Genomic DNA, 24,989 nt, shown 5'->3' with positions numbered 1-24,989 from the left:
TTAATAAAAAAAGTAAAGAATGGAAGAAAGTCCTATCTGCGGCAGCTGAATGGTACCCATTCCAGTAATGGGGCGGCGGGAGCCATTGGCGAACACGCATTTTTCTAAAAAGAGCGCATCTCGCTCGCAATTACGTTCTCCCCCATAAAGCCGGGTTTTAACCTCCTTTTCTTTGCAAACGAGGAATTAGGCAGGAAGAGCCGGGGAGCGGGTGCGGCGTGAGGGGGGAGCTGGGGCCCCTTCAGTCTGACCCTCCCTTCGCCCTACATTTCCAGCGAAGCCGGGCGCCAGACGCACCCCGCCCCCGCGACGCGTCGGGCTGGGGGCCACGGACGACGCCTGAGCCCGGCCTGGGGTGAATGGGGAACAGTTGGTGTGTGGGGCTGGGTTCACCCGTTCAGCTACTGGGCCAGATATATTTTTATTATCATTATTAATAGCACAATATGGAGGGGGCCAGAAGCAGTCCCTCGGAGTCTGAAGGGGCCCTGATGGGAAGGCCCTGAGATTGGAGCGAATTGCTCTACGTTTAGGGTCCCCCTGGGCAGTGACCCGTGAGTCTCCTAAAGTAAACGGGGTTACCTGGCTGGCACCTCAACCAACAGCAGGGACCTTACTTTCCCCAAGATAGAGTTCCCTGGTGCTCCCACTGACTGTCCATGACTAAAGGCTACCGGCACTTCCGAACCCCCAGTCTCTCTGTAACTGCGGGCATCCCTTAAGGACGCGAACTCTCTGACAAAATCCTGTGTTACTTCCACTGGAGTCAAAGATTGAGACTCCCGGTAAAACATACTCAACAATCATTTGGTTTGGGCCTAGATCTGAGAAAAATCATTCATTGACCAGGAGAGAGAGAGGAGAGAGAGAGAGAGAGAGAGAGAGAGAGAGAGAGAGAGAGAGAGAGAGAGAGAGAGAGAGAGAGAGAGAGAGGGATCTAACTTCTAATTTTGGGGGGTCTGGTTTTGAAGACCAGAGACTTTACCCCCTCTCCTTCCCTCCTCTCTCCTAGCTGAGTCAGAAGACTTGTATCTCTGGAATTTGGGATTATTGACCAGAATCCTATTGACATAAACAGATTACTCTGTCTAGGACCCTCCAGAGAGATCTCTTTACCTCTAGTTCACTGAGCCTTCAGCTCCTTATTCTAGGGAACAGAGTCCAGTGGGAACCCCCCAATCCCTGCTATGGAGGAATATCCACTCAGCAGGTCCATCCACTTTTCATCCATGGCCCACACTGAGGGAGGATGGGCAAACTCCCCAATTGCCAAGGTGAAGCAGCTAGAACAGAGGTGGAGTGGAGAGGACTGACTGTGTGGCAGGGGATAGCTTAGGGCTGCCTGACTGTGAATTTCGGGATGTGAATCCAGGCCCCCTTGATCTACCAGCTCTCCCACTTCCCCATCCTCTCCCCTCTCCCCCAGGCTGAAGCTTCTTCACACCCCCTACACACAACACACACACACACACACACACACACACACACACTCTTATTCTCTTCACTCAGCATCTTCCAGCCTAGCTGAGACGGGGTCAGCTGCCTGGATCTTTCACACTCTCCCCCCATCCTGTTCACTATTCCAGTGCTAGGTGCTGGGTGCCAAGGGCTGGACACAGAGATGCGTGAAGAAAGAGCCCCACTGCCTCGTCTTCATCAGAAAAAGGCACAGCCCTGGGAGGAGAATGGGCTGATTCTTTGTGTGGGCCCAGTCCAGAACTGAAGAGGAAAGGTGAATGAATGAGGACTTTCTTCCTATTGGGTTCCTAGCACCTATGAATTGGAGCCCAGATTTCCCATGAGCATATTAGGATACCCCTTCTTCTCAATGGATCGGTCCTCATTCTCCTCTTCACCCCTTTTCCCTGGCACCTGCCCTCCCAGCTCAGCCTAGACATCTGTAGGGGTGTTTCACCATTCCAAAGCCAGACCACTGGAAATCTTTTCCATTCTATTGGGAAAAGGGGGACAAGGAGGGAGGGGGAAGAGAATGGAGGTGGGAAGTTATGGAGAAAAAAAACCCAAGTCATACCAGCATACAAATATGTTTCTCCTTTCTTTTTTTTTTATTATGACTCACGTATACAATACAAAGTACTTGGACCAGGAACAGGGCTGTCGGGACACAAAATCTACATTCATAGCTGGGCATAAAGACAAATGACCAAAAATTATTATTATAGATATATTTTAACATTTTTTTTCTTTCGAGCACATTGCATAAACAGAGAATTCAAGACAGAGTTAACTATACATTCAGTGCAATTTAGTTCTACTTCTACTGGGGTTAGAAGCACAATAAAAGCGCACAGGACCGGCGAGCCTAGGCAGTCTCAGTTGTTTGGGTTTTTCTTAGTGGAATAAGCAGCAACAAACGACAACAAAACTGCATTACCGAATACTCTCAAAGCAGGGTTTCTTTCTATAGGTAGTGATAAAATACGTCGGAGGTTTCTTTCTCTTTTTTTAACTCATTTTTTATTTTTTCTATTTTTTTATTCTCCTATAGTAGGATTTTTTTTGTTTGGTTTTTTTTTCTGCTTCTTTTTCAAGATTATTGCAGGTTCCCTTTAGGTAGTATGTTCAAGATTTATTATCAGTTTTTATTACTATTATTATTTTCATGATTATGGTGATTTCTGAGTGCAAACATTAATGCAGCTCAGAAGAAGCAGGGCCCAAAAGAACAGAAATCCAACAGCAAAGGCAAGGAAGGCAGGAAGGCGTGGGCCCGAGTGACTATGGGATGGCTAGGTAGATTTTAGAGATGACTGCAGGCCTCTCTTGACCCTTTGCAGAGGGGAGGGGAGAGAGACCCGAGTCTTCAGGTTTTTGTTCAGTTTCCTGGAGAAAGTCAAGGGGGTTTTCAAAGCAGGGAGCCCTGGGGGGTGGGGGAGGATCTTCTTGCTGTCTTTTCCTTATTCTTAAAAAACATTTTTTCCTTCCCTTCCTTTCCACATTTTATATTTTCCTTCTCAAAGAAAAGTCTAGCACACTAAGTCCTAGCATAAAAGCAAAGCCAAAAGTCCTCTTTTTGCATTTTGAGGGGTGGCTCTCCTTTAAAATAAATACCGGGGAGGGGGTGGGCAGGAGTATGGTGGGAAGAGAGGGGCAGGGGCGAGGCGGTCAGGAGGCTTGGGCTCTGACCTTAAGATCCAGGAAGACTCAGAAGGTGCGAGTAGGAACAGGCATGTGTGTTGGGGCGTGGAGTGGAACAGGGAGACAGAACTTTTTTTGCTGGGTCTCAGTATCTCCCCCCATCTCCAGCCCCCAAACAAATAAAGAACGGGGGAAGTCCAAAGGTAATAAAACCAAAGCTGCAAGTATCTGGACAGGTAGTTAGAGTTGTGAGTGTCATTCTATTCCCTATAAAAGCAAATGACAGTCGTAAACTTCTCAATTTATCTGCTACCATAAAACGAAACTTCAAGGGAGTTGCTAAGGGGGGGGGGGGATTTTTTCTCTCTTTCTCTTTTTGCTTAGTCCTTGTTTTCTTCCTTTTCTCTCTCTTCTTTCTTCTTCTTCCTCATTTCCTTCTTCCTCCACCTTCTCCTCATCTCGGGCTCCAGGCAGTTTATCTTTTGTTGTTCTCCTTTTTCCACTTCATCCTTCGGTTCTGGAACCAGATCTTCACTTGTCTCTCAGTCAGTCCCAGAGCATGAGAGACTTCAATCCGGCGCTTTCGTGTCAAATAAGGATTAAAGAGAAACTCCTTTTCTAGTTCCAAGGTCTGATACCGGCTGTAAGTTTGCCTTCCGCTGCGTCGCCCGGGAGCTGGACAGAATAGAACCCCAGTCTGGTTATGTCTGAGTGGGGGGCTGGATTTCCCCCCAGCTACTCTGTCTCCCTTTAAGTTCCTCCTCTTCTCCCCCACGCTCCAGTTCTCCTCCCTCCAGAGAAGGGGGCAAGCGCTAGAGGCTGACAAGGGCAGAGAAGTTTGGGGGATTGTTTTGGTTTGGCCTCACCTTAGGAGGTGGGTGAGGGTGGGGAGGGGGCAAGGGAGTGGAGCTGTCTGGAAACTAGGGGCTTGAAGAGTTCCTACGTCGTTTCCCAGGCCTGCAGTCCCCAGGAAATGGTCCTGGCAGCTTTGTTTACAAGTGCAGTGTGCATTGGGTAAGCAGAGCTGGGGGACACAATCTGTTTCCAAAAAGAAAAGAAAAGGCTTAGGGGGTAAAAGAGAGGGGCTTTGCCCACTGTCTTCTCCTTTGGCCTCTGTCTGTCTAATGCTTTTCCAATAAGGAAAAAATAATTGATCTCCTGGAATGTATCTCTGCTCGGCCTGATTGCTAACTGGGGACCAGCAAATAAAATCACTGGCCATCTCTGCCGGAACTTGTCGCTTTATCGCTTCCCCTGTACTTCGAAATTGGGCCATGAGGGGCCACCCTTGGAGGGGCTCATGACCTAAGTGGCTTTGCAAGTCTCAGGAAGACCCCATAAGCACTTGATGGGAGGGGAGCCTGGCTAGAGCCCTCTGGATTTCAGAGACCCTCCCTAAGCTGTATGCCCCTTTTCTTTAGAGCACTCTTTCTCGCCTCTCCTCAGGCTCTCTGTCTCCTCTCCAAGTACAGAGCAGAAAAGTTGGGGATGAGTGGCTCTCAGACTGGTTCTCTGAGATCAGGCAATGGGGAACCTTAGACAAGCAAAGTGCCTGTCCTTGGTGTCTGAGTACTTCTCTGGCTTGAAGGGGAAAGATGGGGAGGGGTCTCCTTCCACCCAAGACAGCTTGGTCACTGTCTTGGACTGCTGGTTGGCTGTCTTTGGAGAAACTGGCTATCACCTTCTAAGACAGATAACCTCAGGGCACCCTCTCCAGTCACCTCCCCAACTTTGACTTTAGAGGTGAGGAGAGGAAAAGACGGATAGTCAGGCGCAGGGGAGTCGATTGTTGTTGTCTGGTGGTGGTGGTTTGTTGTTTTTAACCCTTTGCACTCACAGCATTAGCCTTTCTCCCACCTTCACCCCAAGCCCCCAAATGACTCAGACATCTCTCCCATGTCCCACCCCCAGTCAAGCCTTCCCAACCTCAATCAACCCACCCATTCAACACACAATGATGGGGGATGAGAGAGCCCCCCAAAGCCAAGAGGGAAAGGGAGAACAGACAAAAAGGAGAGAGAGAGAGAGAGAGAGAGAGAGAGAGAGAGAGAGAGAGAGAGAGAGAGAGAGAGAGAGAGAGAGAGAGAGAGAGAGAAAGACCCCGGAGCGCGGGAGACCAAGGGGGGAAAAGAGAAAGGCTCTCACCGTGGGGTCTCATCCATGGAAACATGAGGCTGGGAGACGAGTTTTGATTTAAGTGGCCTTGTCCTTCGCTACTGTTAGTGTTGGCGGAGGATTTACAATCGGATATTGCACCACGCTCGCCTCTTGCTGAGCCCCATAAAGGGGACTGTCTGGGGAGCGCCTCGTAGCCATAGAATTTGGAGGCGTCTCCGTGGCAGCTCAGCGAGCACGGGTTCTGCTGGTAGCCCGAGTTGGAGATGCCGGAGGTGCCGTGGTGGAAGAAGTCTTGGACGTGGTGCGAGGCGTGCTGGAAGCCGGGCGCCGAGCCGCCGGGCCCGTACACCAGCGCATGGCTCCGGCCCACGCTCTGGGGAACCGGCAGTCGTAATAGGCCGGTCCAGGGACTCGCCGCCTTTGTATTTGGAAAAACAGGGGGTTGACGAAGTAGGAGCTCATGCTGGGTACATGAACACCCCGGCGGGCCCCCTCACCCTCTGGCTCCCGGTACCCCCTGGAAACTCCCCTCCCCCCCCCGGGATCGAGCCCCCCAAAAACCGGGCCGGTTCTAGGCTTTCCCTCCCCCCACCGGCTGGGCTGGGTTGAGGGGGCTGGGCAGGCAGGGGGGCGCCGGGCCGGCGAGCTCCCGGGGGTCCGGGCGCGGGCGGGCGGCGCGGCGGCGGCGGCGCGGCGGCGGCGCTCTCCACTGTCGGTAGGTAGAGCTCGCGCTCCCTCACTTAGCTCTTTCCTTTAACAGCCCAGGCGAATTCCTCAGACTCCCGGCGGTGGCGGCGCTTACACGCGATTCGCGTTCATCAATCCACGACATGAAGACAGGCGAGAGAGAGCGAGAGAGCGAGAGAGCGAGGGGAGAGAGAGAGAGAGAGAGAGAGAGAGAGGAGAGAGAGAGAGAGAGAGAGAGAGAGAGAGAGAGAGAGAGAGAGAGAGAGAGAGAGAGAGAGAGAGAGAGAGAGAGAGAGAGAGAGAGAGAGAGAGAGAGAGAAGAGGGGAGAGAGATGGTGGGGGTTGAGGGGTTCAGGGCTGTAGGGGGGGACCTGGAGGAAGGGGAGGGAAGAAAGGGGGAGGGATGGATGGGGGGTGTGGTGTGGATGTGTAGGGGGGTGGCAAGCCAGCCCCAAGCTACTGGCCGAGGCAGCTTTTGCAAGGTACTGCAGTCAGATTTGAAGGTGTTCCCCACTTCTCTTTTCCTTCCTCGCAAGAGAAACGGAGGTACCTGAGCCGGCAGGGTCAACTCAGGTTCTAGGCAACAGGTATAAGACAACGCCCTGCCCAGGGGTGTGAGGGGGTAGCTGGATGTCAGTAAGTCAACACAGAACTCCTAATCCCAAAGATGGGTGTCTTAAGAGGGGGTTCCCCAAGTCTGGGAACTCGGAGGAGGGAGGAATGAACACATCATGTTCCCCCACATATTTCAGACATCAGACCTTTCCAGTTTCTGGCTCCTCCCAAGAGTCTGAAGCTACACTGTCTTTCTTAAGGCCAAGACTCTGCCTTGACTGCTAGGGGTAAAGAAGGAAGCCAGAGGAGGTGGGGGGGCACTCCATGTACCTCCCCAGGGCCACACTGCCCCTTTAGAAAGAAAGCTTCTACAAGAAGCAGGAAATCTAGGCAATGGCCACAAGCTTGGCTGAGGGTCTGAGAGCAGACCTGTTTCTGGGGACTAAACGGGAAGGAATAGTTAAGAGTGTCCTGGCTGGCCAGATCCAGGGTCTATCATATTTCTTCCTAAGATACTGTTAGTACCCTATTTGTTAGGACTAGAGCAGGCCTGCCGCTGATCCCCACATTCCATGACTCCAGAGGAAATGCCAGCACAGCCTGGAACACCCCTCCCTTCTCTGCAGCCCCTTCATCCCTAGGCTAGCTGCCCAGGCCAGGATGTAGATTGGAACTGTCAACAGACACTCTTTAAATATTTACCCACACGTTCTCGGGGGCAGAGGGTTCCCCTCATCCCCAAGACTGGACAAATTCAAGCTAATTCTAATGGATAAAAAAGAACCTAAGTTCATTCGCAACCTTCCTGATCATCGTGTATACAGTTATGTGGACTTGACACAGAAAAGAGGAGAGAAGTATATGTGTGAATGTGTGCATGAGAGAGAAAGAGCATGAAGAAGAGCAATAAGTATGATTGTCTTCCTGTCCTCTCCCTTTACACTGTATGTGATTGTTACACACAGGACAACCCTGAACAGCCTCAGGACACACACACACACACACACACACACACACACACACTGTATGTGCCACCTCCTCGCTCTAGGACAGGCCAAGTGCAATGTCCCCTTGAAACTAGCACATACTGTCCCAGAAGCAACCCTGTCCCCTCACAGACACTACACACACGTGCACACCAGGCACATGTGCACACAATGCCTGACACAGATGCAATTTCTTTGCATCTTTACAGCAGAAGGGAAAAAAAGACTACCTGTATGTATTCCACATCCTGGGTTTTCAGGGTTGAATGAGGAAGGAGGTGGTTAGAAAACCAGATCTTTTCCTTTCCTATCACCATCCGGAGCCCAGCTCTGGAGTGAGGGAAGAAATAATAGTGCAAGGCAGGATGGAATAAAAATGAATGAGGATTTCCCTACCCCACCATGCCTCTATTAGTTAAATAATTGCGGAGGAAATGGTCACTCTCTGCAAAAATTCCCAAAGGAGATTCACTGATGTCCCAAGAAAAGGGACCTTTGCAGGGTTTTTTTTTTTAGGAGACTCACCGCCATCTGAGTGAGGGGACTGCTCAAAATCTTAGACACCCAGTACTCTGTCCTTGGAGCAGCAGGAGGGAAGGGTCACTGGAGGACTGTGCCAGGGCCACAGGCCTCTCTAGGGTCCAAACACAGGGGAGGGAGGGACATAGCAGGACAGCCTCTCCATAACTCTCAGAGCTTGCTTGCTGCATCCCTGGCTTCAGCCCTGCCATTTCCGAGCCTGCTCTTCGGGGGATGCCGAGATGAACAGAGTGGACTCTGGGCTCCTGGCATCTGGGTCACTGGGGACTGTCATAAATACTTTCTCTTCTCTGCCTGGGAAAAGGAGGCTCAGAGGGCCGGATCCACACTGGGGCCTGCGCCTTATCTTTTAAGGGGTGGGGGAGATATTTAGACATTTTATGGTCCAGCAAAAACCCTGCTACAGAGCTATTCTTCAGGGCCTTTGTGTTTTGGAATGCGACTGTCTTGAGTGAGCCGCTGCCTCCACCACCATCGCTGCCTGTCCGGAGAACCCTTGGTCCAGTCCAGCAACCCATGGCTGGACTTGATTTCCCCTTTGGGGATGCTGGAAATCCCTTGACTTTCATTTGATTTATTATTTTGTAATATTTTTTTATTTTTTTTTATTTTTTGCTTTTGCTCGTATCTCGTTTATTTCACTCCCTGAGCCTGGAAATAAAGGAACCGCAAGCTGCCATCCTCGCCGGGGGCCCATCCCTGTCCCCCTCTCAGAGGCCTGCACCGTCCTCTTAGGTACCACGGATTTATGTTCGTTTGTCCGGGTCATTCTGCCTTTTTGTGTTAATTATGCTGTGCCTGCCTTCGCACTTGTCTCCTCCTCTGCCAAGCGATTACCCCCCCACACACACACACACCATGCCTACCCTCCTTCGCCTTGCGAACCCGATGCCAGAATGAGGGCTCATCTCTCGCTGCCATTCGCGAATTATTTACACCTAGCAGGTGAGAGGATTGATTTGCTCAGAGTCAATGGGGGCCCGGCCCAGCCGGGACAGGAGGCGCGGGGCCTTCTTGGCTGCCGCTTGGCTCTCTGCTCGCTCGCGGTCCAGCCTCAGATGTCAGTGCGGCCAAGCCGGCAATGCTGCTTCTAACATTGAGCAACAGCGCCACCTCGCGTCTACCTGCTCCGATGCAGTCGGGCCCGGAAAAAAAAAAGCCAGTAGAGATTGACCTCAGGCTTTGGCCCAAAGGTGGGACGTGGGAGAATTAAAAATTAATAATAATAATAATAAAATAATAAACGCCTTCAGCATAGGTGCAGAAGAGAGATTCTCTGGTCAGACAGGGAGTTGCCCCGGGACGGTTGTTCTTTTGTGTGTTTTTTTAAAATAAACCTGGTGAAAGGTTCCACACTGTTCCCTCTTTTTTGTTAATCCTCTCTTCTTGCATTAAGAGACGCTATGCAACGGAATGGCCACAATCTTCCCCCTAACCCGGCACTTCACTGGCCTAGGTCGGCGCCCGGGGACGCACGAACCCAAGCCCCAACCACCAGCACAACTACCATGCCTAGCCTGCCTGCTCGAGGCGCTGTACCTTAAAACTTCCCCTTCCTCTCCCCCCGACGCCGCCCGCACGCCCGCACCGCCCATTCCTCGGCCGCCTGCAGGACTTTGGGGTGGGGACTCCTGACTTCAGCGGTTTCCCCCCCCCCCCGCAGTCTGTAGCCCATTCCTCGAGTGCGCGCGCGCGAGCGCGCTCCTGGCTCTCCACCTCTCCCTCCCAGCCAGAGGGGTCCTGTTCTCCGTTGGGGCATAGACAAAACATTCCTATAATCCGATTTCAAAGGAAAGAGTGTCCACCTTATTTAAACCATAAAACAATTAAGCCCAGACGTCTAGCCAGCTCCGCGCTGCTGTTTTGTTCGGGCCCCATTCAGAACCCAGAGCTGGGAGACAAACAGGGCCATAAAAGAGGCATTTCGGGGCTGCGGAAATGTACCTATCCACTGCCTTCCCAAGTGGAACAACCTTTAGGGTTTTGTGATTCTGACAAAGGAGCAGAGGAGAGGTGGGAGGGGAAGGTGAGGGGAGGAGGGCGTTTACTAACCCCTCTCTTCCGCCTGCTTTCATTTCTTTCCCTCAGATACGTATCATGGTTCTTTTTAATTCATGATCATGAATAAAATTGAATCCGATTCCTGACCTGCAGGCTGGAGACTGGGATTAAATAGTGGACCGGGCAGGCCCCCAACGCGCTTGTCAGCGTCCTCCAAGCCCTGCAGCAACCCTTTCCGTCCTCCCTGCACCAGGCCGGCTGCGGCGGGCAGGCTGCAGAAAGCAGGCCGCGCTGACCAACGCTGTAGGGAGGCGACAAGGCCTGGGAGCAGGGGCGGGGGTGGAAGCCCGGAAACACCCGCCGAGCTTGGGCTGGGAGTCAAGCCGGTGTCCTGGCTGCTCTGACCCTGGGAGAGAGGGGTGTCTTGGCTTCCAGCAAGAGTGGAACTGGGACTAGATTCCAGAACAGCCAAAGGACCAAAGGCAAGAGCAAAGAAATGAGAAAAAGAGAAGAAACTATAGGCAAAGCACCTTTCCAAAGGATCAAGAAAACAATGCTTCTGGGATTGGGGATGAAGGTTCTAGCGACAGCTTAAGGCTGTGGCTGCAATTTCACTGCACCATCAAGAGTATAGCAAAATGCTCCCTCCCTCCTCCCTACTAATCCCCCCAATTTAATAGGGGAGTCAAGAGATTCAAATAATGGGGAGTGTGATTGGTCTCCAAAGCATTTCACCAATCATGAGAGGTGATGCTTTGGGGAAAATAACACATGGGTTGTGGTCCCCAATTTTTTTTTAAGTACTGTAACCTTGGGTATTCAGAATGATACCCCGTACTCTCGGCAGAATGGGCAGCTTGAGATATTAAAGGGCTATATTTCAAGCAGTCTGATTTTAATAGTTTCCAGATTGGGGGATTTCCGAGAAAAGGGGCGCTGGGCTGAGGCATACCGGGCAGCTCATGTCTGCTTCTGATTAACAGATGAAAACTGCTGGTTCTAGAGAAGAAGCACTGGGGTGCAGCATAGCAGGAAACCCCAGCAGGCTGTTACACACACATCCCCACATCTTTTGTGCTTGGGGTCCCACAGCCACCAGAGAGCACCCCACTCCTAATTCCTAAGCAGCATCCTTAGAGTCTGGCTTGCCATCCCCTAGGAGTGATGCAGTTTCTTAGCATAACTGATTACCCCCCACCTCTCCAACATCCAAACTAGAAAATGGGGGTGGGGGAGGGGAGACTGAATAAAATAAATACAAAGATTTGGAAGGAGAGGAGCTGAAATGCATGGAAAAGTAGAAACTAAATTTCCTTTTGATTGTATTGGCTTTACTATCTTCTTCCTCTTTCCCTGTCTTCTCTTCTTCTTTCCTTCTTTCTGTCTTCTTTTCCACCTTCCTCTTCCTCTCTCTGTCTCCCTTTCTCTTGCTCTCCCCCTCCCTCTGCCTCTTCAATCCCTGGTGCCTATCTTGATTCCTAGGGCTTGTCTGGCCTTCCTCTAGTCAAACATCCCTACCAGCCTCCTTCCCCCGCCAGCTCTCAAAGCACCAATGCACCAATGTAACCCGGCAAGAATCTAGGCTGGGCCTTCACCCAACACCTAACTTTTATCCTCACCTATCTCTTCTCTCCAATCTCATGTACTCATAAATTATTACAATTAATTACAGTCAAGGAAAACCATTCATGCTTGTAGCCACCCCCCCCCCAACAACACACTCCATCTAGCCATCAGAAAACTTGTAGGCAGCCAGCCAGGGCAAGCACAAACTAGGCCTCCATCTCAACAGCCTCCACCCCTCCCTTCACCCCTACCCCCACCCTCCCCTGCTTGGAGAGAAGCGGCAGGCTTTTGCCCTTCCATGATAGAGGAAGCCCCTTCTGTGGCTCCAGCCTTCCCTAGAGGATCACACCACTTGCCTCCTCCCAAAACAGCAGCCTAGGAGCCACAGGGAGGAGAAATAATGAGAGAACTACATGCAGTTGGGTTTCTGGGTTTTTTTTTTTCTTTAAGTGACTTCTTCGATATATTAACACAGAGCTGTTCTACCATAACAAACAGAAGCACATTACAGGACGGACGCTGGGGACAGCCGCTGGGGGTGAGAGGGGACACTGCTATGTACACGCCCGAGGCACCAGCCTGCGTCGCCCGACCCAGCCTGCAGCTCAGTCCTGGCCCTCGCCCCTCAGCTCCAGGGCTGAAGATCATCTTTGTGTGTGTATGTCTTTTTTTTTTTTGTACAAAATCTGCACAGAGAGTGCCCAAGGCCCAGGAAGAGATGACCTGAACCAAATATGATACAGGAGAAAAAAAATTAGAAATATAGCAATTCAAGTACTGGCTTCTCTGAAGAAAGGAGAAAAAAAATCACATTTGTGTGTGTCATTTATTTCAGCTGCGCTGGGGAAGAGAACGTAGTTTCTCTCCTGCCTTCTCTCCTCGCTGGATAGAACTAACTCTAAAACATCAATTTCTCAACACTTAACCCTCCCAAATCGCAAGAGTTTTCCTTTCTCCCCTTCCTCTTTTTTTTTTTTCCTTGTTAAGCAGATTGGCTTTTTCTCTATCTTGCTCTTTTCTTTTCGTGCTTTCTCCCGCCTGGGTTGGGATATTTTTGTGGGGTTTTTGCTTTTTTGTGGATTTTTGTTTGTTTCTCTCTCTTTCTCTCTCTCCTCTCTCTCTTGGCTGTGCCGAGGCAGCAGGCTGGGGCAGGGTTTAGGATTGTTCCTTGTCGGTTTTCTCTTTATTCATCTTTTTCATCTTCATCCTCCGGTTCTGAAACCAGATTTTGACCTGCCGCTCGGTGAGATTGAGAACCCGGGCCACCTCATACCGACGGTCCCTGGTTAAGTACATATTGAAGAGAAACTCCTTCTCCAGTTCCAGCGTCTGGTACTTAGTGTAGGGGCAGCGCTTCTTCCTCGTGGAGCGGGCGTGGATCCAGTTGGCCACAGGGTTGCCTAGAGGGCCAAACACAGACAGGGGTCAGTGGAGCCCCTTTCCAGCTCAGAACCTCAGCCACCCCACCCCCAAGTTTACCCAGGCTCCCCAAACCCAACAATTGAACCTGAATTTGGACCCTTTTTTTTTTTTTTGCTTTAGAAAATTTCTCTCTGTTCTTTTGCATACTATCCATCTCACTTTCCCTTCATCATCAGTGTCTTAAACTAGAGGAAAAATCTGAAGCTATCTCAGTCCCTCTAGTCTGATCCTCAGCTTCAAGATTAGTAATTCGAGAATATCCTCATAAAAAGTCCAAATTCCCAACCGTTTCATAGGCCCATAAACGCTTCTCTCTCTTGTTTTTTATTTTTATAGCGAGGTCTCTCTCTCTCTCCTCCCTACCTCCCTCCTCCTCTGCCCCCTCCCACCCTCACAGCCCACGACCAAGTCCTGAAATTTCAGCAGTCCCTCCTGACCCTGAAAGCCCCCTAAACCTCTCACCTCTTCCCACTACTGCCTGTCCCCCACTCAGAGTTCAACCCTGCTGAGGCGAATTCTCAGAGAGATAATGGAATAGGCAAAGTCTTTCTCCTCTCCCCAGAGAGCTGCTGGACTTGGGGACAAGGCTCCCCCCAATCTTAGCTTCCCCATCAGCCTCCAGGGCACCCCCCCTCCTGCCAGCCCCAGGACAGGCTCTGCAGGAGCTGAGCCTCCAATTTCAGGTTTATGGGAGTAGCTGAGGGTAGGGAGGGAAGCCCTCAGAGAGGTATAATTAGGCCCTGGCCCCTTATGGGGCTAGAGGAAAAGATTTCCTGCAGCCCCCTCCTGGGACTCCCCCAGACACTTCCTCACACCTATGGGGACTGCACCCCCTCCTTGCTGCTTCTCTTCTTTCCCCCTTTCTCTAGCTCTGCAGCTCACACCTGCCCTTCACCTATCTCAAGCTACCTCTTCATTGCAATACTTAGAAGGCTCCTGTCCACACACACCCCCCTTTGTAAGTGTGGGTGTGTGAATAATCTGTGTAGAAGAATCCCTGAATCCCCCCTCCATTCTTAACCTTCCTCCTGCAGACCAGAAGAGGCTTCTCAAGTTTAAGGAGACTCAGATCTCACTTCTCTCTTGAAGAGTCCTGATCTTTCTAAGTTTCCAGGCAGTGAAATCCCCAGATCCCTCACTCAGTGCTCCTGGAGCAGTCAGTGGACCTTCTTCTATGTTTTATGAATCGCTAGTGGAGTGAGGAACCCCATGCTGACTGGAGACAGGGATAGTTTTTCCTCTCTGAACTATTTCTTCTGTCCCCAGAGTCCTCCTCACTTCTCTCCTGTCCCATCTCCAGCCATAAAATGAACCTGGCCCCCTTGCCACAGCTCCAGGGTGCATTTTTCTTGGAAAGTGGCTACTGAGCAAATTGGGGGGGGAGAGAAAAGCCTAGGGGGGGGATCAAGGGAGTCTCTCATCAGAGCCAAGCCCCTGGGAGAGGAGCCCCCCTCGGCAGCTCTCTCCCAACCTGGCTGCCTGGGCCACCCCCCCCCCTTCACTTCTCAGACCTTCCTGCCCCTGAAAGCTCCCCCAAGGTAATTCGCTTTTATTGAGTCCTCGTCCCCTCTCCCTGGCTCCCCTGCACCGCTCCTAGGGGCTGTATTCCGGCTGCCCCCCTGCCTGTCCTCCCCTCCCCTCCTGCGCCCGGTTGTAAAGGAAAATTGCTCCCAACTTACTGGGGTCCAGGTCGGCCTTCTCCTCTTTGTGCTTGCTGCCGGCGAGGGCGTCCGCCTCGGGCGAGGGCAGTGTCTGCGGGGCGCGGTCGCGCAGCTCCCCGGGCGAGCCATACATGTAGTCCGGGTAACTGCGGCCGTCGCCCGGGCCGCAGTCGGTGCGGCGCCCGGGGTAGGCGTCCGGTTTGAGGGCGTAGTGACGACCCCCGGCCGGGAAGCTAGGGAAGGAGACGGCGCCGGACAGCGGCTCGAGCCAAGTCCGCATGTAGCGCGTGTCGGCGCCGAGGTGGGGCTGGGGGCCGTACGGGTGATAGACCACGGACGACTGCGAGGGCACGGGCGCCCACGACGTGCTGAACACTGCCGGCTTGGGCGCGAAGCTACAGGACGGAAAATCGCTACAGTCCGGCACCAAGCCGCTGGGTCTGGCGGCGGCGGGGTGAGCCCCCGTGGCCGGAAACCTGGACGCTAGGAGGTCTTCATTGTCGTGGGAGATGAGCGAGTCCACGTAATAGTTACTGATGGGCCCCGTCGCCGACATCGTAACGGGGTTTTACATACATAAGATTATTGTATGAACTGTATATGTACTTTTTATCTGCTCACAGAACAATCAAGGCAGGTAATTATTTTTCCAGCCTTTTCCCGGCAGCTCATTGGTTCTCCGGCCCCCACGTGATCGTATTTACCCAAAAATACGGCGCGGATCAATGCGCAGGGGCTTTTTTTTTTTTCCCCTCTCCCCTGGCTTTTTTTTTTCCCACTCCCCCCTCACCCTCAACCCCTTCTCTCTGCGGATCCCCGCGACCTGCGCTTTCCTGGGGGGTCTGCAACTCTAGACCCAAGACGCCTGCCACCCCCCCCCCCCGGACGGCTATGTCTCATCAGGGAACCCCCCCCCGTTATGTCCACTCGTAAGCAGATGGCTCCCCCCTCCCCATCACGAGGATTTTTTTTCTAATGGGGTGAAAATGCCAGGCCCGCCGCCTCCCCCAGGGTTCCTGGACACCCCCCAGGGCCCGAGCTGGGCGAGGGAGCCCCCCTAGGGGCGGGGAGGCCGGCCGAGGTAGGTGGAGGAACTATTTCTTGACGTAATCCGTCTCTGTCGGCCCCAACGCTCCCGCAGTCTCTCAGCGAGCCGAGATCAGCGATTGTCAGTTCGGAACGTGGCTTTTAAAAATGCGTTTTTAAATAGTGTGTATGTATGTATTTCTTTCAGGAGGAGCGGCGGCGGCGGCGGCGGCGGCGAGGGAGGGATGTGGGAGGGGACTGGACAAGCTAGGATGGAGGGAGGGAAGGAGGAGAAGGGAAGCGTCCTCTTGCCACTGGCCAACTCAGCCCCCCAAATCTGGGGAAGGGGGAAGCCTGGGGAAGATAGTGTAAGGATGGGAGGGGTAGAACTTCAAGATCCAGAATACCTTCGTCGGTCAGCCCCAGAAACCTTCTCTTTGCTTTGGCACTGATACACGAGCGCCTTTATTTTAAATTTATTGTCTCTTATGTTTCTTTGCCAGCTTGAAGAAGTGGAGGAGAGATCCGCACAACTTCAGTGAGGCATCCCCATCCCATCTGCCTGCTCATCCTCTTTGCCCCCCCCACAGCTCCATCTCTGCGACACCCTTCTCCCCCCCCACAAAAAAAAACCCCAAGAAGTCATTCCCGGGTTCTGTCTGCAGAAAGCCAGGGTGAGAAGCGGGCAAGGCGAGAGAGCGACCTCGGTCGTGGGCAAGTAGCTTGTTTTTACGTCCTTCAATAAAAATTTTATGAGGATCATTTGATTGTTCATAAATGTGTCTTTCATTAAATAAAATTGTAGGCTGTTTTTGGAACGAGAAAAAAGCAACAGAGGGATGGGAGAAAGCAGTTTCTTCGGGGTCGGATGTAGGAATTCCGGAGGGGGTTAGTGTGATTGTAAGGAAATATTAGACAACTTGAATTCCATCTCTTGCCCCCCAGCACTTCAATTAGTTGCTAACCTCCTCCTTGAATTTTGGGTTTGTTTCGCAGCCCTAGGCTTTCCATCAGACTATCCCAAGGTGGTTTAATCAATGGAGGTTAGAGGCTTTAGATAAGCGGAAAAATCCTCAGTATGAGATGCAGGTGAGGGGGTAGGGAGGTTGGCTGGGGGAAGAGATGAGCAGGGCAGGTGCTGTCCCCAGAGACGTGATGTACCTAGGCAGGGCCCAGTGAGTTTGAAGGAGGGGTGCAATTTCAGGGTCAGAGGGAAAAGTCCCAGAAACAAGCAGAAGCCCAGGATGCAGGCTCTGAAGGCAACAGGAAAGGCTTCTCAGACCCAGCCATGCCTGCCCCTTCTTCCCCCTCTCCTTTCCCCAAGAGGGGACCAAACGCTAAGGGTGGGGGCAGGGGCTGTTTTTCTTCCACGTCGCCATTGATCTGTCTCTTCAGGGGTAGAGAAAGACTGGGGAGTACAGTATGTGTATTGGGGACAAGAAAGTTGGGGGAAGTATACAGAGGTAGTCCTCAGCATGGGTCCCCAGCTCCATATCCCCCCCCACTTATTCTCTTCCCCCTCCCCCCTCCTTCCTTTTCGGTCTATCGGGGCTGGGATTTCAAGGCACAAGGGAGGGGGGAAAATGAGGGAAGTGTCTGTCTGGGGAGAGGCCTCATCCCACTTAGCTCCCATTCAACTCCTCTGTCTTCTCCCAGTGGTTGGACTGGCTGAGAAACCCAAATTACAACAAGAAACAGAATATCTCTTTGGCCTTGATGTAGTCAGGTTAGCTGTCAATCAAAAATTCTCTCCTTCTAGTTCAAGGAAGAGGCAAGGGGTTACAGCCCATTTGCAAAGGCTTTCTCCTAACCTGACCCCCACCTCCCAACCCTGGAAGTCAGCACCTCCCCCAGTCCTGGGTGGCTAGGGACCCAGTCTGGCTCTTGGGCTGCTGCTAGCAGAAAATCTTGTAGAGCCATTTAGCCTTCAGCAGGGCTGGGGGCCAGACTGCTACCAAGAGGATATCAGGGGACAGAGCCCGAGACAGCCTGAGACAGACCAGCTGAAACGCCGGCACGAGGCCCGATGAAAGAAGGAAATGGAGGATTCGAATGAAAAGGACAAAAAAGGAGGAGAATCAGAGGAAAGGAGGAAAGCAAGATGAAGAGACAGAAGAGATGGGAAAGGAAAGCGCAGAGAGAGCAAGGAGGAGGCAGGACAGCGATACACAGGCAGGACGGGGCAGGGTGAAAGCTGGCGGAGCACAGCAGCCGTGGCATTGTGCAGTTCGCTCGCCGGCCTTTGCCGGGGACCGCTCCTGGCGCGGCAGTCACTTCTGTTTGGACACACAAAGGAGGAAGAGGCCTCCACTCCTGGCCCTCCAGGGGGACCTGCTGGGGTGGGTACCCTAGCCTCTGGGATTTAGAATCCCACATTGGCCCGGTCAGCTAGCCCAGGAGACTGGGGGCTAAGCCACATTCTAGTCAAGGAGAGAGAAATAGAAGAGGAAGAGGTTTCATGCCTGCTCTTCTTTGGGCTTCTTCGCCAGGCAACAGAAGCTATCTGCATCAACCTCGGCTTGTCTAAAGGAAAGAGTCCTTGTGGATCCTCTCCTGTGCACCTCTGCTATTTGGAAGAGCCCCTCAAATAGACGTGGTCGTGGCTGTAAAGAGACGCTCCCTTCTCTCTTACCCCCTTTGATGCCTTCTTTTCAACTTCTAAGCTGCCTGCACACCCTGCCTGCCTACCCTGAGGACTCTGCAGCAACTGGGCAGTCAGAATGGCCATCCCTGCTGCCAACAAATCCCCTCATGAAGTCAAGGGGGAGATTGTTGCCTTCCTTCCTTTTAGAAGCAGGAACTCAGGACCCTCCCCACTGAGGCTCAGCACAGCTGTGGATCAGGAAGCAGGCCTCGCCCACAGCCCCCTCCTGGCCAAGGTCCCATTCCCCTTTGCCTCTCAGTGAGAGGTAGCCTTGGGGAGGGGGTCTAGAAGAGACTAGGAGTCCTGAGTCCACTAGGCCCAGGTCCCCAGGGTCCTATGACTGTACCTGGGTGGGATGGAGCCCCCATTTTCCACATTTGGAAATATAGGATGTCAGATCAGGCTCTGAAGTGGTTTTTCAGGCATCCCCTAAATCCAAGTTTGTAGGTACAGGGGCCCAAGAAAGCAGGGGCACCAAGAAGGAGAATATATCATCTTCCTGAGGATCAGTTACTCCTGCTGAATCCTGGGGAGTATTCTAAAACTCTGCCTAATCTTTCTGTGTCTCTCTCTCTCTTGCTCTCACCTGCACCATTGCCTTCAGTTTTCCTCAGCCTTTCTTGGGCAACCTGAAGGACTTGGGGTAGCAAAGAGTCCCTTTGGTGGAAGAGGAACCCCAGCTCTACCTAGCAGCTCTGTGTTCACTCTGATGGTTCTCAGCATTTACCTTCCACCTCACCCCACCTGGGCACAGAAGAGCCCCCTAAAGGAGAAAGCATCCTTAATGCCATCACCTCAAACCTGGACAGCTGAGACCACAATCAAGCTAACATCATGGGAAGGACAGACAGAAGGCAGGTTGGAGTCCACCCCCTCCTCTGGTCCTGCATCTCCATTTTAGTGATTTAAATTCCCTCCGGTTCAATCCACACCGTCAAGTTCGAATTAAATTTAAAACAGGCTTTATCCCGATGCCCTCAGCCGTCCCCGCCGGGCCTCCGCAGGCGGGGAACCCGCTGCCTGTTCCCCCAGCACCCGCCCTGGCCCGGCTCGGTGGAAGCCGTGCTCCATTTGCTTTCATTTTCCGTCTCCCCTTGGAAATGGGCTCATTTCACCTCCCCGCTGCCCTCCCCCCCTCCTCACCCCTCCCGGCTTCCCGGCTTACTTCCCCCCCTCTTCTGATCCCCTTTTTGTTGGGTGGGGGTGGACAAAAACACGGCTACACACAACTCCTCCTAGCCAAGGCCTGCGCTGCTGGAAGCAGAACCTGAGCTTCTCCTGCCGGCCGCGAGGAGACCCGCGTCTCGTCCCCACCCCAGGTGGGTACCCCGGATCCTTGCTCGCCCGGAGGCAGAACCCCCGTCCGCTCAAGCCCAGCCAGGAGCGCACCCCCCCCACCCCAGGGCCTGTGAACGTGGCCCTCTCAACGCCACGGCCTGCCTGCCGGGCCTGTCTTCTCGCCCGCGACCCCCGCCCTGCCTCTGCGCAGCAAACGGGGCTGTTTCCGGCTCCCCCGACGCGCTCTGGTTTTCCAGCCTTGGGGAGTGGCTGGAGGGTGTGGGGGGGGAGCCGCCCCGGCGCGAGGGGCTGCTCTCTGCCCAGCGGCCTCAAGGGCCCCAGGCGAGCGCCTGGTGTTACCTGATCTTTTGTGTGCTGTACGTGTCGCAAGGAAATTTGCAGTGACTTTGGAGCCCAGACTGAGGAAGCGGAGGTGGCGAAAGCAGAGACAATAAGGGCTCCGAAGTACAATTAAGGGGGCTCCCCCAGCCGCTCGTCTCTCCACCCCCCCACTACCCACCCCGCCCTCCCAGCCGGACTGGGAGCTTGTCTGGCGTCAACTCTCAGGGTGACTGGCGAACCTGGAGCCGGAAACTCAGCCCGCGGTGGTGGAGGGAGCCCGAGGACTCCGCGTCCAGATAAGAGGGTCACTCTCTCTCAACTTGGGGGGCGCAGTAACCCAGCCTCGCGGAGCTGCACCAGGGAACCAAATGAATGAAAGTGCACGTTCCGACGACGATCTCCCTCCCCACCCCGTCACTCTGGTTCCTCTCTCTCTCTCTCTCTCTCTCTCTCTCTCTCTCTCTCTCTCTCTCTCTCTCTCTCTCTCTCTCTCTCTCTCTCTCTCTGTCTCTCTCTCTCTCTCTCTCTCTCTCTGTTACACAGAGAGAGCCCAGGGTTATTGGAGAGATCATCGCAGACAGACGGTCAGACAGGCAAATAGGCAAGGCAGACGGACAGGCAGGCAAACCCCATCTCCCAGAGCAGACAGACTCACAACATGAGTGTAAGCCTGGCATCATCAGACAGGTTCAACATTGCCGGAGACCTCTTTGCCAGGCCTGGCGGGCGCCGATTTCCCTACCTTCTCTCCCACCAAGGCCTCAGGCAGAGAGACCCAGAAGACTCGGTCCCTTCTTGGTTGGGTCCAGTCCCGCCTGGGGAAGCGCCTTCGTTACCTGCTCCTCGGCTTCCCACGGCCACAGACGCAGGGCAAGCCTGCCTCCCGCCGGGGGAGGGAAGCCCGGGCCACCACCGCAGCCGCCGCCACCCACCCACCCTCCTTCCCTCCCTCCTTCTCGCCCTCCCTCCCTCCCTCCCTCCCTCACGCGCTGCCGAGAGCGCGGGGCCCTCCCGCGGGCAACCTGCTCTGGACCAAATCCAGGTATCTCCGAAAAAGAGGGGGAGGAAGAACACAAACGAGGATCTCTTATGCAGAAAAGAAAAAGCAAGCGCCCTCAGTGCATTTATTTTGCATGCTCTGACCACCGTTGGGACGCAGTCCTGCAGCCCCAGAGGTGTGCGGGGCCTGCCGGCCCGCCGCGCCCCGAGCCCTGCGCGCTCCAGCCTCCCGGGCCGCCGCCCCCTCGGCAGCTCCAGCACGCGACAGACCTCAAGGTCCTTCCGACAGACTCAACATCCGGTTGCCGGCCATGCCGCTGACCACAGCCCCGGAGCCCCGCTCTGCTCCGTCTACAGCCAAAGTCCACACACACACAATCCACCTAGTTCCTACTCAGTCTGGATACCTCCTCCTAATCCAGCGGTCTTTCGGTCTACACTTGGGCAGGCCAGCCCTGCCTAGGACTACTAACAAATCCCAACAAACCTGGTCCCCCTGCGAGGGGGACCCACACAAAGCTCTCTGCACCGGCATTCTCAACCAGAGAACCCCCCCCACTCTCCCCAGTTGCCGCTTGCCCCCCTCCCCCCTCACCTGTTTCAGAGAAGGGCTGCAGCTGGGAGCAAGGCCGATGGCCAGGGCCAGGGTGAGGTCCTTGGGAAGGCCACAGCGAATTAGCTGGTCTGAGCGAGAGCCCCCGCAGCCAGCGAGGTATGGCAAAAACCAAGACTCTCTTGGGCGAGCTCTTGCCTTTTCCTCCTTCTCCCGCAAGTCTCCAACATTCACACGCGGAGAGTTCAGCTCTATAAATCCTGCTCCTCTTTCCCATATCATAATTAAAAAAAACCAGTAGGGGAGGTTTTAACTTTTATTGCGATTTCTAGAGTTGGGCTGCAGAGCATATATTAAGTTTACGCTTATGTGCTCTCGGCGGGGAGGGTCCTTTAAGAAATAAAAATCCATCTTAATATCCTCAGACGAGAGAGATAATTTTTTCCCTCCTCTTCACGCTGTTCTTTCTGAAGACTCCCTTGTAGCGAAGCGAATAAATAATTACCGTCGTCGCCTTAGCCATGATCCATAGCCTCAGGGCCCAGGGGTGGACTCTGACCACCAGACTGGCCCTCACCTTGGCCCTAGGGAACCTTGCCCCGTTCCTAGGAACTTAGAAAGGAAGGATACGCTGACCCTTGGCTCGATGGTCACCTTCTGAAAGCCCACCCGCTTTGAAATACAAATAAGGGTAAAGGGACCCAAAGCTCTGAAGTCCTTCCTTGGTGAATTTCGGCCCATGAGGGCTAATACTTCTAAGCCAAGTGCTCTCGAATGCCCTGCTCCTGCCGGAGGGACTCTTTACCCCAACTAACGGGGTCCTTGGGGGGCAATCTGAAGACCAAGAGATTACTAGCTACTCTCAAAACAGGGGAACCCCTTGTATGCCTCCCACCAGTGGGCCTGCCTTTCTGGAAACCTAATTTCCTTGGGAGCCAGAGATTTGAGTACTCCGCTCTAAGGAAAGAATTATTTTTGTCCACAAAGGGGTGGGGGACAGACAGACCGACAATTCTGAGGGGAATTAAAAGGTTTATTCTCCTTTTTCTCCTCTAGTTTTCACAGAAACGAGTCTCCCTCTTCATATAAGAGGGAAAAAAATCAATGACTACGTATATGAATACATACAGAAGATTTGCAAAAGCCTAGAGGAGACCGAGAAATAGACAGACCTACACTCTCTCCAGGTTACATCACACACATTCTGTTCCAGCAAACCACACTGTGAGAATATAAAACTCTATATGTACATTTTGTTTGAAACATGATTTTTGTTCTCTATTTAGAGATTATGTTTTAGCCATCATAATTATTCCAAAAGGAACAGAACCAAGAACGTGACTTCTTCCTTTCAGCTTCTTATTGTCCAGTCTATCTTAGAACAGAGGGGTATTTCCCAATTCTCTAGGACTCCTTACCCCACTTTTTTCGCTGAAGGCAAAGGCATCTCTTTTTAGGTTACTCTGTCTAGCAATCAGGACCAGAATAGAAGAACCAGAGAGGGAAATGGAGTACAGAAGGCTTTGCAAAGTTTCTCATTGCTCGATTTCCCTGTACCCCCACTCTTCTATCTTCCTCCCCTTGGCATCATTCAACAAACCCTTCCAACAACATAGTAACCTTGGGTACTTGGTAGCTTCTTTTCACCTTGATATTTCTACACAGCACAAAGACAACCAAATGCATGGTAGCCACAGAATCACAGACACACAGACCAAGGCCTATGGCAACAGATAGCTAGACAGACCAGAGCCAGGCTTTTGCCCTTATAGCTTCCAGTAGAGTGTGTTGATAAGAATTTCTACTTGGACTTGATAGCTTTCCTCTAACCTACTTACTCCCCACATATGTCTTTCTCCTGATGTTGGCTCTATAGACAGGGGAAGAGGAAGTAATTGTGTGTGTGGGGGGGTATTGCTCAGAGTTCCCTAACTCTTGGGACCTCAAGACACCTTACTTTTTGAATGAGCAGCTCCTAGCCAACTGAGACCCTGGTCTCTCTTTGGAGGTGGCAGGTGAGAGGAGCTAAGTATTCTACAGACTCTGTCAGCTCTCTGTTTGTCTCCTTCTCATAATGATTCTGCCCCACCCTGCTGTCCAACTGAGCTAGCCCACCAGGCCAAACTCAAACTCCTGAATTTCCTTGGAATTGGCTGGACCTTCTTTGTCTGTCTCTATCAGCTGGGCCCAGGAGACAATAGCTGCTAGGGGGGAAAAAAACTCCTCTCCCTCAGTCACAGAAATTGGGACGGACTAAGGAGGGGACAATATAAAGCAGGATTCTCCAGACTTGTCCCACAGCCCCACTCCCTGCTTGTCCTCCTCAGTCTGCACCCACTTTTGTCTTATCTAGGAAGGGATCGTGGGGCAGTCCCACTGTGGAGGAAAGGAGCAGGAGAGGTGGGTTGGGGCCCTCGACGAAAACCGACTGATGTAACTCAGGCAGTTTCTTGTTGCCGAGTTCAAAACTCAATCCCAACAACATGAAACTACCTAAGCCACAGATCAGCTGAACAAGCAGGGCGGGAGATTCGGCTCTGAATCTATCCGGAGGAGAAGGGAAGGGGGTTGGGGAAGGAAGAAATTCAGCCCCGTCCCCCTTTCCGCCCCCCACAACCTCCCTAAGGACTAGAGAGTAGACTGTGTGGCTAAGGGGTCTGATTAGTTTTGGGACTAAGAAAATTGCTCAGAGAAAACCTGACCACTGACCGCCAAATCCCTGCCCTCCCACTCCAGCACCGCACGGGAGCTATTCCCCTGCATCTGGTCCTGGCCCTGGGGGAAGCTGGATTGTCCTTCCAGTCTTGAGCTGGGTCCTCTGTCTTGTCCATCTGGCTCTCAAGTACTCTTCTCCCAGACTCTCTCTGATCCTCTTTCCTCTCAGCTCGATTTTAGGCTTCCCAGCAAATATGGGTGACTGAACCACAGTGCCTGTTCTCTGAAGCTACTTCCACTCAGGCCACTTGCCTGGCAAAACCCCACAGGCAGGAAGCACGAGGACCAAGAGCATGGACAAGAATCACACCCACACCAGAAAAAAAAGGCAGGAAAACCCAAGCTTCGAGTTCCAACCCTCTCTTCCACTCCCTCCTCCCCCTCCATATGACCAGACTGAGAGACACCTAGACCGATGTGTGGACCTCAACACAACTCTAAGTGTCCGCAAAGAAAAAGAAGCCAAAGCCACCAATTTACCCCTCTAATCACCGAATCTCATAAGCAATGGGCCCCGGGAGGCGAGAAGAGGGAGCTCACAGCCGCTACCCTCTGTTGCCAGCGGCTACAAGACAATCCTGGGCTTTCAGCAAACACGGATGTCTGAGCCACCTTCCTCCGGGCAGAGCCCGATTCACTCCAGGCACCTGGGGACGCTGCTAGTCCCGCACTCTGCCGCCAAGAGAACAAGAAAACGCTTCTCTTACCTTCTCGTTGCCTCCTCCTCCTGCTGCTGCTGTAGTCTCTGGTAGCTGTTATCGATGGTGATGATGTGTAGGGGGGCTGATCTCCTCCTG

General features: G+C 52.9%; 2 protein-coding genes across 2 annotated transcripts; both read right to left on the bottom strand.

The window, feature by feature from the left end:
- Positions 1-3,121: 3,121 nt before the first annotated feature.
- Positions 3,122-5,721, bottom strand: Hoxc8 (homeobox C8). The gene is given in 7 exon segments (XM_090356377.1): positions 3,122-3,515; positions 3,517-3,582; positions 3,584-3,774; positions 5,245-5,343; positions 5,346-5,385; positions 5,387-5,592; positions 5,595-5,721. Coding segments are annotated over 7 exon segments (723 nt in total). The 5' UTR covers positions 5,680-5,721; the 3' UTR covers positions 3,122-3,479.
- A 6,128-nt stretch (positions 5,722-11,849) lies between these two features.
- Positions 11,850-15,378, bottom strand: Hoxc9 (homeobox C9). The gene is made up of 2 exons (XM_090356366.1): positions 14,654-15,378; positions 11,850-12,952 (listed from the first exon to the last, which is right to left on the bottom strand). The coding sequence occupies exons 1-2, from the start codon at positions 15,189-15,191 to the stop codon at positions 12,708-12,710; spliced, it is 783 nt and encodes a 260-aa protein (XP_090212492.1). The 5' UTR covers positions 15,192-15,378; the 3' UTR covers positions 11,850-12,707.
- Positions 15,379-24,989: the final 9,611 nt, after the last annotated feature.

Source organism: Megascapheus bottae, chromosome 2, assembly GCF_031878675.1.
Source record: "Megascapheus bottae isolate mThoBot1 chromosome 2, mThoBot2.hap1, whole genome shotgun sequence".
In the NCBI taxonomy this organism is placed as follows: Eukaryota; Metazoa; Chordata; class Mammalia; order Rodentia; family Geomyidae; genus Megascapheus; species Megascapheus bottae.
The sequence above is the reverse complement of the archived record's forward strand: the minus strand, read 5'-3'. Positions and strand labels throughout refer to the sequence as shown.